Raw genomic sequence first — 14937 nt, forward strand, 5'->3', positions numbered from 1 at the left:
GAGAGAATTTTGACCATTTACTGGCTCATCCATCTGTAAACATTAACCTGTCAGCATAGTAACTCAAAAGCTTTGTTCAGTTGTCATCAAAACAGAGAATTGCCTTCCCATAATTGGTCTGTGAGATCCTTTGAATAACAGTTTTGCTTCAACTCATGGTGTTGCTATAATTGGTTAACTTGTCAAGTCAATGCCTAAGGGGAAGGCCCTTGTGGTAATATTCCTACCTCTGAGCTAGGTGGTGTTCCATAACATCGCTGAACAGTTTGTGAAAAAAAATCTATATTGAGGGACTCTTGCAGACTGACCTCTTGCAGACAACCACAACCAGTTCCAGGTATGACTTTAACCAGTGGAGCATCTGATGCCCATTGACTTCAGTTTGATTAAGGGGACTGTGTGGTGACACAGAGTCAGATATGGCCTTCACCTTACATTTACCTCTTTAAAAGTAGTGTAAAGACAAAAGAAGCTGAATTCCAGGAATGGAACAAGACCATGGTTAAATATGATAACAACTTATTGTTCACCCAATTTTTATTTTAGGGCAGCACTTAACCTAATTAAACCGACCCCAATGAAATGATAGATAATTAGCTAGTAGCCTGCAATGTTAAAGGCTGTAAACTTTCACTCAGTCACACGTGACAAACACAAACAGATTTTTTTTATATATAAAAAAAGTATTTAATTGTTGGGGAAATGGTTACACAGGGAAGAGGACAGGAACTCCTTCACACCTCAAGGTAGGATTCTCCCTCTTCCCAGAGTCATATATGTCGGAGAGTTCCCCATTCAGCTGAGGGCTTTCCTGTAAAATAATCGTACGCAACATTCCGAGTCAAGCTAACTCTCAGCCTGAGCGGACATTCTCGGACACTCACTCATACACACACAGCCCAGGCACTCACTCATTCTCGCTCAAACTCCCAGTTACAGTCTCGTTGCTCACTCACTCTCGGCTCTTTAGCAGAGCACTGAGTGGCATGTTAAGTGGGAGATGTGCTTATAAGTCCAGGAAATGTCCAGTCCACCTCCTGGAGATAGCGGGAATGTTACAGGCTGGAGGCATTGTCCCCATGAGCAAGGTCTGACAGTGGATCGGAAAACCTGCGTTGGACCTTTGCTGGAATGGGATTTGTTTCATCAGTCTGAGCCAACGTCTGGAGCGAGAGGCCCTCTTGGGTGACGATGTAGACGGAGTGAATGTTATCCAATCGCCTGGAAGGCTGCTCACGCCGTCGCACACTGACCAGCTGCTGCTGCTGCCTCCCAGAGTCCACAGGGACATGGCACACGGTGCTCACCATGCCTGGGGGCAGCTTGATGTTACGTGTGGGCAATGCGGCATTACGTCGAGGCAACTTGATGCTGGCCAGCATGGAAAACGCACGCCGCTGGGCAACAGAGGGACGGACTGGCAGGGAGAGACGGTTACCCAGGGGAGGACCATGCTCGGGCTTGGCAGGAACTGGCTGCAGCATGGGCACAGACTGAGGTGGAGCTCGGAGTCTTCCTGTGAACTGGAACACAGCCGTATCTGGAGGGAGACAGAGTTACTCATTTACACCCAATGCTTCATCTTACATGAGCTGTGCGGCAGACTCCCATCACAGACACAGCAACATGCAGTATCATGTCATCAATCCGAGCATCCACAGCTACAGAAGGTGCAAAAACCTCAAATTCAGAAGTAGACAAGGTTGCGACCTACTTTTCTTACTGACCTCCGGCCTCCCCTTGCCCCGGCCGATCATCGAGCAGACTCTCCATACTGAGGGAAGCCTCAGAGTCCAGGTTTTCCTCATCAGAACCTCTCTGTTCCAACTCTGGGAGCTCAAGTGTCAACTGATCCCTGTAGGTGAGACCAGAGAGAGAGGGTTATTGGAGCACACATACCTCACAGAGGGGGAGCTGGTGTGGGTGTGTACATGCATGTCTTGTGCCCCAGCGAGAGTCATACAGCTCAACGGTTCACGCTTGACTTACCTCTCCTCCTTTATCGACTGGATTCGTTCCATCAGAATTTCCTCTTCATGTTCCATGTCAGTATCTGAAGGCTCTTCCTCATCTAAGCTTCCCAACTTTGTGGGATTCTCCTCAGTGGGTTTTGGACTCAGGGGTCCTTTGCTCTAAAAAGAGGTAGAGAAGATGATGCTCAGTGTTACTGAGCCCTGCTGAGGTGCAAGGTCCATCTGAAACCAGGCAGTTTGTGGGGAGCTGGGGTAGCAGAATACAAGTCCATCCTGATCCAGTGACACCCCTCCCCTGTGCATTTGGACAGACTCTGGGTTTGCAGTGGGGCCTGAGGGCTTAGACAGTGGGAGAAGTAACTCTGTCAAACTGAATCACAAACAGAGGCTTCCAAAAGGCATTAGGTGTGGGGGGGAAAGAGAGTTCAGTTGGAGAATGATGATTTATAGTTCCCAACATCAATAATGCCAGCTACAAGCTGTGTTTTCTCTTCCCCTGATGGGGGCCAGCCCCTGGCAGGGCTGGGTGAATGAGAAGATGGGAGGACGGTGGGTTGGCCTCGGTACATTGAAGGGTCACAGTGGAACGAGCTCAGTGCTGGCTCCATCAGGTCTGTCGCCCTGGTACTGACTAATTGAAATTTGCCAAAAAACCTTTCCTGAGTCAACGTGTGTATTCCTCCAGCCTCCAGCCCCACCACGTCGATGGCTGAGATTGGGAACACTTGCACCAATTAATGCCCCTTCATCTGTCTACTGGCAGTCTGGAGGGGCAGATGTTGCCAAGGCAACATTGAGACCACGTGAAGGAGGTGACCATGAAGTAAGTGTGGAGCATGTGGATGAAGGGATGATGTGAAGGGAAGGTGTGGAGGGCAGGGTTCAGGATTGTATCATGTGAATTGGCATGCAAGACCAACACATCAACACATGCAATGTAAACAGGCAACTGCTAGTGATGGAGGGGAATGTGGGAGCTCAGTGAGTTACATGTGTTAACAAGGAAATGAAAACACAACATGCAGTGGGTCAACCAAATTAGCCCAGTACGTACCAGCACCCCATCGAACGGAGCAGAGAACCCAACTTCAAGAGGCCAAAGCTGAAGAGTGAGAGCCAGACAGTGAAAGAGAGACACAAAGCACCAAACTCAATCCCAGGCAGATCATAGTCACAAACCGATAATCAGGCACAGAAATGTCAAGGCTACAGATTACTCAATGAGTCAGAGCTAAGGGAAAGCCTTCCCAACAGAACACTCACCCCCTTCCCAACTGGTCACCAAGACTCCTCAAAGCTCCAGGTTAGTTGATCCTCTGTTCAACTGTTATTCTGACTAAAAGACCAACACTAAATCCTGACTCAACCCACCAGGCATAGTCAACCAAACTGGGATGATCAACTAAAGAGAAAAACTCCTCCAACTCAAAGAAAAACAATTGATCACTATACCCCTCTCTGTCAGAGATACTGATGCAAAGAATTTCACTGTATGGGCTTCCTTACACCAGGAACCAAAGTAGCAGCAGGACATTGGCCCCTCCAATCTGCTCCATCCTTCAATAAGATGACAGCTGATCTGATCGTGAGCTTGACTCCACTTCCTTGGTGTGCCCTGATAACCTTCAGCTCTTCCCTTGTTTATCAGAAATCTGTCCAACACTGGGCTTGAACATAAGCAATGGCTCAGCCAGTTCTGTAGGGAAAAGAATTCCTCAAACTAATTACCCTCAGAAAGGATCTTAAATGGGACACCCTTGTTTTAAAATGATGTCCCTGGTTCTGGAAACATTGCCACATTCTGACAGCCCTCCCCAACCTTAGCTTCAATACAATCCCCTCTTATTTTCCTCAACTCAACAGAGCTTAGGTTCAACCTGGTCAACTGTACCTCCTAAGGTAAACCCTCTTCATCCCAGAATCAGCTGAAAGGAACTTCCAAGCGAGTATATCCCTCTTTTATACTCCATTTCTCTTGCCAAGAAAAGCCAACATTCCACCTGCCTTCCTAATTATATGCTGTACCTGTGTGTTTACTTTGGGATCTGGGTATCCATGACCACAGAGTACCACAGTATCACACTCTTTCGACAGTATTCTGCATCTCCATTCTTTGACAAACTGGACATCCTCACATTTTCCACGTTGTACTCTATCTGCTCTATTTGCCTATTGATTTATCCTAAACTATTTTCCTTTGTAGACTAGTGTATCTTTTTCACAACTTGTTTTCTTATGTATCTTTGTACACTCAGCAAATGTGGCTGTAATACATTCAGTCCTGGGTCTTTAATACAGGTGATAAATGGTTGAGATCGCTGTAGCACTGTTTTCATTGACGTTTCCCAGCTTGACTCGGTTTCCTGTTGGTTAACTATTCCTAGATCATGCTAATACACTAACCGCAACACCATGGGTTCTTATCTTGAGCAGTAATCTTTAATGTGGTACTGTATTAACTTATTATCTTATTAACTTAGGTGCTGCAACACTCAGGTTTATATATTGTTTCTTCTCATGTCACTACCTTGCTCTATTGCCTTTAACTTATCCAGATCTTCCCTCATGTTAACCCTTCTCTCCATTATTTAATTTAGAGAAAGGAAAAGTCATATCTAATGTCCTAATGATACCACTCACAGAACATTGGGCCTGGCAAGATCCACGTGAAAACTGTTCCAAGGCTACAGCTCCCACTACCCTCAGCACTGGTGCAGGTGCCCCATGAACTACAGCTCCCACTATCCCCAGCACTGGTGCAGGTGCCCCATGAACTACAGCTCCCACCATCCTCAGCACTGGTGCAGGTGCCCCATGAACTACAGCTCCCACTATCCCCAGCACTGGTGCAGGTGCCCCATGAACTACAGCTCCCACTATCCCCAGCACTGGTGCAGGTGCCCCATGAACTACAGCTCCCACTATCCCCAGCACTGGTGCAGGTGCCCCATGAACTACAGAGCTCCCACTATCCCCAGCACTGGTGCAGGTGCCCCATGAACTGAAACTTTTCTCCTGCATCAATCCTTGAGCCACACATTCAAAGACTTTGTGCTTGTGGCTCAGGCAGTAATCCAGAGATGATTAGGTCTAAACTAAAAAGCAGAACCACAATAGACTGCTCATAATCCCTCAGCAAAACCTCATTCTTAGTCCTATTCATGTCACTGGCACCAGCTGCAACACGACAACAGGATCAGGATTCTTACCTCCTTATCCCACTCTCATTCCCATTCGTATTCCCACTCCCACTCCCACACCCACTCCAAGTAGTTCTGAGATGTCCTTAATCTTGGCACCAGGTGGTCAATTTAGCAGTCAGGACTGCTAAATAATATGTATCCAATACAACAGATTCAAAGGGGCTGAATGGCCTCCTTTATTCCATTGCCTGGCAAAGATGATTTTGCTGACTTACACGCAGGAGCGAGAGGCGTCGGACTGCGATTTGCTCCTCCGTCTCCAGTTGAGCAATCCCATCCATTTTGATTTTGTATTTCCGCATCTGCTCAGTAATCAGGAGCTCAACACACCTGTCGGTAAAATAGAGAGACCGTCAGACCCTGAGGTAGGGAGACCGTCGGGCACAGAGCCAGGGAGACCGTCGGGCACAGAGCCAGGGAGACCGTCGGGGAGACCGTCGGGCACAGAGCCAGGGAGACCGTCAGGCACAGAGCCAGGGAGACCGTCAGGGAGACCGTCGGGCACAGAGCCAGGGAGACCGTCGGGCACAGAGCCAGGGAGACCGTCAGGGAGACCGTCGGGCACAGAGCCAGGGAGACCGTCGGGCACAGAGCCAGGGAGACCGTCAGGGAGACCGTCGGGCACAGAGCCAGGGAGACCGTCAGGGAGACCGTCGGGCACAGAGCCAGGGAGACCGTCAGGCACAGAGCCAGGGAGACCGTCAGGGAGACCGTCGGGCACAGAGCCAGGGAGACCGTCGGGCACAGAGCCAGGGAGACCGTCAGGCACAGAGCCAGGGAGACCGTCGGGCATCCCCCACCCCATCGCCACTCTGTTTTAACACTTGAAAATTGTCACACTCTGTTATCACTGAGGGGTTAACAGTGGGAAAAGATTTGGGAAGCACTGCACTGGATTAATTTTCCCTTGAACATAAAATGTCAAAGATGTTCCAAATCATTAGGACATTGTGTATTCCCTCTGGTTCCTGACACTCCCACCACTGGACAGACATTTATAAATCATTGACGAAACACCAGAGGGTGGATGAGGAGAACGGTTTTCAATAAAGACAGAGAAATGGCAGGTGAATGAAACGTTGTATAGTTCTTTAAAGAACTGGAACAGAATGACCTCTTTCTGTGCGTTCTCGTCCTCTGGCTGTCAGCTGGTCTGGTCAGAGTTGTCCTGACTTGGGGTTCCTGCTCTTGCTCATCACCCACTAGATTGTGGAGAGGGTGAGGGGAACCTGAATATGGATGAGATTTAGTCTGACAGGGTGTGACCCCACACCCGAGACTCACCTTCTCAACTGACACATGGAGAACACTCCGAGCCCCTTACCTCATTCAGGGAGAGAAAATCAGCCGAAAACAACACACAAGTAACATCAGGGTAAGTGTCGGCTGAATGGCGATATTACTGAGTTAGGAATTGAGAATCCCAGGCTAATGCCTCAGGGTCATGGGTTTTGATTCCTACCGTGGCAGATGGAGAAATCGGAATTCAATAGGAATCTGGAAGAAACTGCTGGTTAATGGCAATCATCTGACCACCATTAGTGAACTAGATGAGTTTTTATTAATGTTCTTTGTAGAAAGAATTAACAAGTTAAAAGAAACCTTAATGGGGTTTTCAGTCAAACCAGCTACAGTCACTACAAACGTGCACACACAGGCACACGCAGACACACGGACAGGCATTCACACACACAGACAAACAGGCACACAGACGCATACACAGCTGGACAGTCAGTCCTGTCTCCCCCCTTCTCTCTCAGTAAAAGGTTATTTTCACATAGGAATGGGATAATACTCACATTGTTGTCTTAGAGACGTCTTTCATGCTGGTTAGTGGGTCGGAGCTGTCTGGTGAACGGAGAATGCATGGGGCAAAGACAATCGCCAGTGCATTGGGAGACATACGATTCATCTCCTCTAGTACGGCCACTCTGAAACAATGGAACAAACTCCAGTTTCACAACGACACCAGGCAGGAAGAGTTCAAACTCCTACCCACAGCAACTGACAGAATCATCAAAGTGTTACGGCGCATGAGGACATTTGGTCCATTGTGTCTGCACCAGCTCTTCAAATGAGCATCATCACCTCACGCTAATCTCCTCCATTCCCCCCGTATCCCTGCACACAGTTTTTATCCAAATAACCAGCCCATGTTCCTCTTCACTGCCTCCATTGAACCTGCCCTCCCTCACATTTCCAGGTAGTGTATTCCACACCCTCAACACTCACTGAGTAAGCAGGTGTTCCCTCACGTCGTCCTTCTTTTGCACATGATTTTAAACTGCGTACCTTCTGGTTCTTGTGCCTTTCACAAGTGGGAACAACTTCACTGTAGCATTGCACGGGAGGTGATGGCCAAGTGGGATTATCACTGGACTGTTAATCCAGTGAGCCAGGGAAAATTCTGAGGACTCAGGATCAAGTCCTGTCATGACAGATGGTGGAATTGGAATTTGATAAAAATCTGGAATTAGGAGTCTAATGACGACCATGAATCCATTGTCAATTGGTGAACCAGATGGGTTTTTTCTGATAATGTCCTTTAGGGAAGGAAACTGCCATCCTTACCTGGTCCAGTCTACATGTGACTCCAGACCTATAGCAATGTGGTTGACTCTCATTTGCCCTCTGGGTAATCAGGATGGCTTGGCCAGTAACATGCTCATCCCATTAACGCATTTTTAAGAATTGAATAAAAACCCTAACTACTCTATCCAGCCCGCTCATGATTTTGAAAAGCTTGATCAAATCTCCTCTCAACCTTGTTCACTCCAAGGAGAACAGTCCCAATTTTTCAATCTACCCCCACCATGGAAGTTTCTCAATCCTGGAACCATTCTTGTCAATCAATTTCTCAGGTCAGGAAGCAGCTGGTTCCATTGGGATTAATGAGGAAAAGGTTTGGTTCATTGCAGCAACTGATTAGTAAGTTTGCAGATGTCACCAAACTGATGGGAGTTGCAGATAGTGAGGGGGATTGTCAAAGGAGAGCATGGGATATAGATAGATTGCAGATTTGGATAGAGAAATAGCAGATGGTGTTTAATATGGACAACTGCAAGCTGATGCATTTTGGGGGATCAAATTTGGGTGTGAATGATACAATAGACTGCAGAACCCTTAGGAGCATTGACATCCAGAGGTTCACAGAACCCTGAACATGGCAACCCAGGTGGATACAGTGGTCAGGAAGGCATACAGCATTCTTCATCATCCAGGACAGCAAATATAAAAGTTGGCAAGTTATGTTACAGCTGTACAGAACTTTAGTTAAAGCACATTTGGAATATTGCGTGCAGTTCTGGATGCCACACGACCAGAAGGATGTGGATGCTTTGCAGAGGGTGCAGAGAAGGTTTACCAGAATGTTGCCTGGTCTGGAGGGTTTTACTTATGCGGAGAGGTTGGGTAAACTTGGACTGTTTTCACTGGAAAGAGGAGGCTGAGGGGCAATCTGATAGAGGTCGACAAAATTATGAGAAGCTTCGATAGGGTGGATAGTCAGAGGCTTTTTCACAGGGTGGGAAAGCCAACTACAAGAGAGCACAGGTTCAATGTGAGAGCGGGAAAGTTGAGGGAAGAAATGTGGGGTAAATATCTCACCCAGAGGGTGGTGGGTGCCTGGACACACTGTCAGTGGAGGTGGTGGAAGCAGGCGTGTTAGCAACATTTCAGGTGTAGTTTGACAGACGAACAGAGGGGTAGATAGCCCGTATTGGTCTAAATAAAGATTAGGAATTGGTGCAGACTTGGTGCGCTGAAGGGCCTGTCCCTGTGCTGCACTGAATTGTATAACTACTTGCATTTGTATAGTGTCCTTCCAAACTCCCCAAGGCTCTTCCTAAAAACAGGTCCAAATAGAGCCGATTTTAGGACAGGAGATCAGAAGTTTGATCAACAGCTGTCCTCAAGGGCAGAGTGAGGTAAAGAGAGAGTGAGATAAACACAGGAAGTCTCTGTGCCAGGAGACAGAACCCAGGGTAGCTGAAGGGATGGCCAACAGTAGTTGAGCAACATCAGATTCCAGGTGGAGCTAAGCTGGATGTGCAATCGAATAGACAGCAGTGTTTTTAAAAACTGAGACCAAGCTTAGAGAGAGTGGAAGGCGAGACCAGGAGAGTGCAGAGTTGCTGGGCTTCAGCACCAGAAGTGTACAGGACCAAGTTGAGAGTGGCGATGCAGAGGACTTAGGGTGACTGATCTGAGCATCCAGCCATGACTGAGGGGAAAAGGAGGAAGAGGAAATTCATGGCAAAGAAACAAAGATGGTGGAGGCAGAGCTTCAACGTTTAGTTTGAAGAACCTGCAACTCACCCAGAGCTAGAAATCAGCCAGCACCAGGTAGTCTAGAGGTTAAGTGAAGTGGTTCAGAGCTTGTTGGCAATGCCAACCTGCACCTGTGGCTGTGGACAATGAAGCGAAGGAGCTGAGGGGTCAATTCAGGTGTGAAAAGGTTCAGGTGTCACAGCTGGAGATATTCAGAGTGGGACCAAATGAAATGGGTTCCATTGTAGTGTGGAGATGTTTTGGAAGGAGTTTGGTCTTTTGGGATGATCAGGCAAGGTTCCATCCATTAATGATCTGACCATGGGGATAATTGGAAAGGAGTTTAATCACGTTCCATCAGGATGCTGTGTCAATGGATGAGCTTCAGTCTGTTCAAACATGACTGCAGAAATGAATGGGGAGCAGTACGAGATGATTCATTGGGATTCTATCTGATGGGGGTGAACATGAGAAGCTTGGGTTTGATTGGGGCAGTATACTGCAGGACTACATTTCATTAGCACCTCAGTATCGCCTTCCACATCCTCAACGTTACACAGTGACTCTCAGTTTAAAAAGTGCTGTCACTGCTATAAAGAAGGGAAACATTGTGTTCCAGAGTTGTTTGAAAGCTGCACAATGAGCAGAAGATATTTCTATTTCTGTGAATTTATCAACAATTTGAGGAGTGCTCTGAGAAATCAGTTCATGCCAAATGAAATGGCAGCCTGCCCACGCATCGTGAACATCACAATGAGTGGGTAATCAGCTGGTGCCCAGTAGCAGAGGAGCCAACTCTCTGGGGTCGGGGTTGGGGTTGGGGTCGGGGTCGGGGGCATCAGATCCAACAAGGCTTAGCGGGGAACATTTTCAGCTGGATGGAGAGAGGAGCTTAGATTCCTATTGGCAGTTCCCTAATGGTTTGTAGGATGTAAAACTGATCAGACTGGAAATTGCCAGTATGACTATCCTCTAACCTTCTTGTTCTCTCGTCCCACCCCCTCCACCCAATCCTCTCATCCCCCCAACAGGGAGGACAACATGCGCCAGACCTTCCCAATGTGGGACCACGGGGAGATGGAGACCCTTGGTCTGAATGTTTATTGTTTGAATATTGACTTGCGCCAGGCAGCAGCATAATCTAAACACCCCATTGTGACCGTGACTCTATTGTGACCGTGACCCCATTGTGACCGTGACCCCATTGCAGTGCGCCTCTTACTTGACCAGGTGGAAGACGAGTCGTTCGAGTGTGCAGTAAATGTGACTGGGCAGTTGATTGAGGACACTGTAAACGGCTTGGATCTGTTCCTGTCTCCCAGGGTGCTCTGGGAAGAAAATTTTAAAAATCAGAAATTTGCTGCAACCAATTAGAATCATTTCTGAACACTAGACACTACAGGATGTCAGGACTGTGCAGAGGCTGCAGGGATCATTTAGAACGACACCCGGGAAGAGAGAGAGAGACTAATCAACTCAAACCCAGTATTGTAGAAGGAAACGTAATAAAGTCTCCAAAGTTTCAATCGGCTTAATTTGGGTAAATCAGGAGAAAGTGTCCCCAGTGGCAGGAGGGAAAGTGTTCAGGAGAGGGGGTGGGATTGAAAGGAATCCATTCGAGGGGGAAATGAGGAGAATGCTTCGAGTCCTATTGATCCAAAACTCACTGCCTGAAGAGGCAGTAGGAGTGGACTTAACATCAATGCTCTGAAGGAGTTTGTATGACGGAGCAGGGCAACGGGAGCAATGGGACAGATCCATCAACTGTTAGCGAATGCCAGATGGAACCAAATGTGTCCAGTGCTGTGGATGCTAGGATTGCAAGTGACCACAAACCACACTCACCGATAGCACGTAGAAAATCACCGTACAGAGCAAAGGTCATCAGGGGGATTGGAAGTTCACGAAGCCACTGTTTAAGTACCCCAGTAATAGCATGAATGTGATATTTCTCCAAACCCACTGACGTTGGATCTGAAAGAAAGAGGCATAGACACTTCAAACACAATCACAGTCTCCAAGGGTTAAATACAGAGTAAAGCTCCCTCTACATTGTCCGCCATCAAACACTTCTGATTCTAACCCTGTGCTGTGTCTGTCCTAAAGTAAAGGTCCCTCGACACCATAAGTCTGGATTAATCATAGAATCCCTACAGTGTAGAAACAGGCCATTTGACCCAACAAGTCCATAGCAACCCACCAATAGAAACCCACCCAGACCCATTCCCTTATCCTACTAGTCTACATTTACCCCTGGCCTAATGCACTTAACCCACACATCCCTGAACACTATCGGCAATTTAGCATGGCCAATTCACCCTAATCTGCACAACTTTGGATTGTGGGAGGAAACCCACGCAGACACGGGGAGAATGTGCAAACTCCACACAGACAGTCGCCCGAGGCTGGAATCAAACCCAGGTGCCTGGTGCTGGGAGGTAGCAGTGTTAACCACTGAGTCAGCATGCCACCAACACCAATGGGGTTCTCTGTTTGAGAGTGATACTCACCTTGTTCCAACTTCTGCCGTAACTCTTTCATCTTGTTTGCTGCACCAGATTTCCGGTAAATTCCCTCTGTGTATAGTCCATTCATTTCCACGTATTCCACCAGCACTTCCATGACCACGGGGACAGTCTGGTTCACTGTCAGCCTGCAGACCTCAACACCAAAATGCCGAGACATCGCCTCAGGGTCATTCTGAGGATGGGGTGGGGGGAGAGAGAGAGAACACAGTGAGGTGCAGCAGCATACTCACAGCTGAGGGTGTGTTGTGGAATGTTGGTGTGGTACTGGACTGGGGTTAGTGACAGTGCGCAGGAGGGTGAGGAATGCAAGAAGGCACAGGGGCACCGTTGCCAACTGCACTACAACCCGAGAGCAGGCTGCCTCTCACCTGTTGGATACATTGCTCTTTAAATTGCTCACCTTTTGGTCACAGCCTGATTGGCAGTGGGCCTGAATCTTCAGGAGGCACTTCTTGTGACAGGTCATTTTGCAAGCTAGGATCAGAAAGGGGACAAACAGGTTAATTGGTGCATTCCTGAGTACTGACCAGACATTAACCAGTGTGCCCTAGACAGCCAATCCCTCTCACTGAGCATCTGTTACTCATTCTCATTCACATCCTCCTCCCAACAACAAAGCTGTTCCAGTGAACACTGGTTCCCATTGACTTTAACCAGTGAGTAGTAATTAATATCCAATGGACTCAAGATCAAAACCGCTGAAAATCAATCTCTTGAAAATAAATTTGTTTCTGTCGTAAACTGCTGTCAGTGAAAGGCAACTTGATGATACTGTCCAGGGCAGTCCCAGTCAGTCACTGCAGCATTACCTTCAGGGCATAGACAGGAGAATCACCAACCAATTCCCATCTGGAACAGGAACACCATGATTACCAGGTGTTGTGCTGTCTGAATGGGTAAAGGATGTTTCTCTATTATACCTGGCACACACTGACCCCTTCTCAGTGCCAGGCAAACCCAAGTTAATGTCCAGGTCAATGTGCTAACATGTTGGTACTTACTGCAGCAGAGCAACACCTTCTCCATGGGCCAGATATAGGAGGAACACTGCTCACATGACTGTCGAATGTTCACCTGGTAACTCCGGAACAAATGCCCAAAATGCTCCTCCTTCTGCAAAATCCAAACATCACAGTTTACAAACCGTCACCATTCACTCACACTGCCATCAGTGCACTGAGCACAGGAGTTGGGAGGTCATATTGTGGCTGTTCAGGACATCAGATAGGCAACCGTTGGAATATTGCATTCAATTCTGGGCTCCCTCATACTGGAGGGTGTTGTAACTTGGAAGGGTTCAACAAAGATTTACAAGGATGTTGCCAGGGTTAGAGGGTGTGAGCTACGGGGAGAGGCTGAATAGGCTGGGGTTGTTTTCCCTGGAGCATCAAAGGCTGAGGGGTAACCTTATAGAGGTTTATAAAATCATAAACGGCATAGATAGGATAAATAGACAAGATCTTTTCCCCAGAGTAAGAGCATCCAAGAGTAGAGCGCATAGGTTTAAGATGGGGGCAGCGGGGTGGAGGAGGGTGGAGAGACTTAAAAGGATAACTTTTCCACACAGAGGGTGGTGTGCGTATGGAATGACCTGCCAAAGGAAGCGGTGGAGGCTGGTACAATTACAACATTTAAAAGGCATCTGGATGGTTAATAAATAGAAAGAGTTTAGAGGGATATGGGTCAGGTACTGGCAATTGAGACTAGATTAATGTAGGATATCTGATCAGAATGGACAAATTGGATCGAAGGGTCGGTTTCCATGCTGTACATCTCGATGACCACACATAAACCACCATCATTCACAAACATCATCCTGGACGTAGTCATTCTTAAATGAGGGAATGCCCCCTCAAGAGTGACCAATGCTGTAAGGCCCTCAAAGACAGTCACGACAAACCCCCACAAACTGGAGCACTTGTGCACCTTGATCAAACGAACATTTCATTCTCTTTCTTGGAGTCGGTTGTGACTGATTCAGAGACTGAGAAGATTTTGATTAATTTTAATCAACATTCTCAGGGCACAGAAACTGTCCCTGAGGCTGATAGCTCAAAGTGAAATGTTACAAATAATTCTCTCGCACAAACTGCTGCTGAGCCAAGACTGACACACCCGATCCTGATAGAAACAATCATCAAAAGGGAACAGAAACCAGCCGCTTGGGACTCAATACTTACAATCTGATTGCGTTTCCGCCTCTTCTTCCGAGTTTTTGTTGGCTGCTACAGAGTGAGAGAGAGAGAGAGAGAGAGATAGAGATAGAGAGACAAGACAGTGGGTTAATGGATACAAAGTGACTGCTGCTCCAAGCAGAAATATTCGATGCTATGAGGTGAATCAGACCCTTGAGCCTGGTTCATGACCTCATGAGATCTGTTCTCAAACCCAATTACCTGCCTTCAGCCCAATATCCCTGCTACCTTCACCTGACAACAGGTTCAATACGCGGCTCACCCAGCATCCAGTGCTGCCACGTATCCCCCATGAGGGTATGGACACGAGGCTGTGCGGAAAGGCCCAGTTCAGAGAGGTATGGGAAGCCCCATACCATCCCCACCTCCCACCCTTCCCCAGATCTAAAGCAGAGTCTGTTCCCAGAGTGGGACTTTACTCAGGGACAGCCTCCAGACTGAGGTTTAACCTCACCCCCTGGCTGGCTCTGTTGTAAGACCATAACAGCAGAATCAGGCCATTCAGCCCACTGAGTTTCTCTACCATTCAATGAGATCATGGCTGCTCTGATCATCCTCAACTCCACTTTAAAGCTGTGTCCCCATAGCCCTCGATTGCCCTTTCACTGATTAAACACCTATCTATCTCAGCCTTCAATATACTCGACAGCTCTCTGTGGTAAAGAATCCCACAGATTCACTCCTCTCTGAGGGGAGAAATTCCTCCTCATCTCGGTCATAAATAGGTGATCCCCATCCCCCCACTTACTCTGGGATAGGACTCTCCCAC

The 14937-nt window shown here is 47.7% G+C and overlaps 1 protein-coding gene across 7 annotated transcripts in view; it reads right to left on the reverse strand.

Annotated features, from left to right (window-relative positions):
* Positions 1-662: 662 nt before the first annotated feature.
* myo9b (myosin IXB) overlaps positions 663-14937 on the reverse strand; it is a 116761-nt gene continuing 102486 nt past the window's right edge. For 4 of the 7 annotated variants that reach the window (XM_072594456.1, XM_072594454.1, XM_072594451.1 and 1 more), the window contains 12 exons: positions 14154-14198; positions 12975-13086; positions 12374-12447; positions 11956-12145; positions 11291-11419; positions 10668-10773; positions 6976-7107; positions 5392-5506; positions 3028-3075; positions 1990-2132; positions 1728-1855; positions 663-1540 (listed from right to left, as the gene is read on the reverse strand). In XM_072594456.1, coding sequence (XP_072450557.1) covers positions 1056-1540; positions 1728-1855; positions 1990-2132; positions 3028-3075; positions 5392-5506; positions 6976-7107; positions 10668-10773; positions 11291-11419; positions 11956-12145; positions 12374-12447; positions 12975-13086; positions 14154-14198 — 1707 coding nt within the window. In that variant the 3' untranslated portion in view covers positions 663-1055. Of the gene's footprint in view, positions 1541-1714; positions 1856-1989; positions 2133-3027; positions 3076-5391; positions 5507-6975; positions 7108-10667; positions 10774-11290; positions 11420-11955; positions 12146-12373; positions 12448-12974; positions 13087-14153; positions 14199-14937 lie in introns of all 7 variants that reach the window. The other 3 variants (XM_072594458.1, XM_072594457.1, XM_072594455.1) reach the window with 2 other exon arrangements.

The sequence above is a fragment of the Chiloscyllium punctatum genome, chromosome 24, assembly GCF_047496795.1.
Source record: "Chiloscyllium punctatum isolate Juve2018m chromosome 24, sChiPun1.3, whole genome shotgun sequence".
Lineage (NCBI taxonomy): Eukaryota > Metazoa > Chordata > Chondrichthyes > Orectolobiformes > Hemiscylliidae > Chiloscyllium > Chiloscyllium punctatum.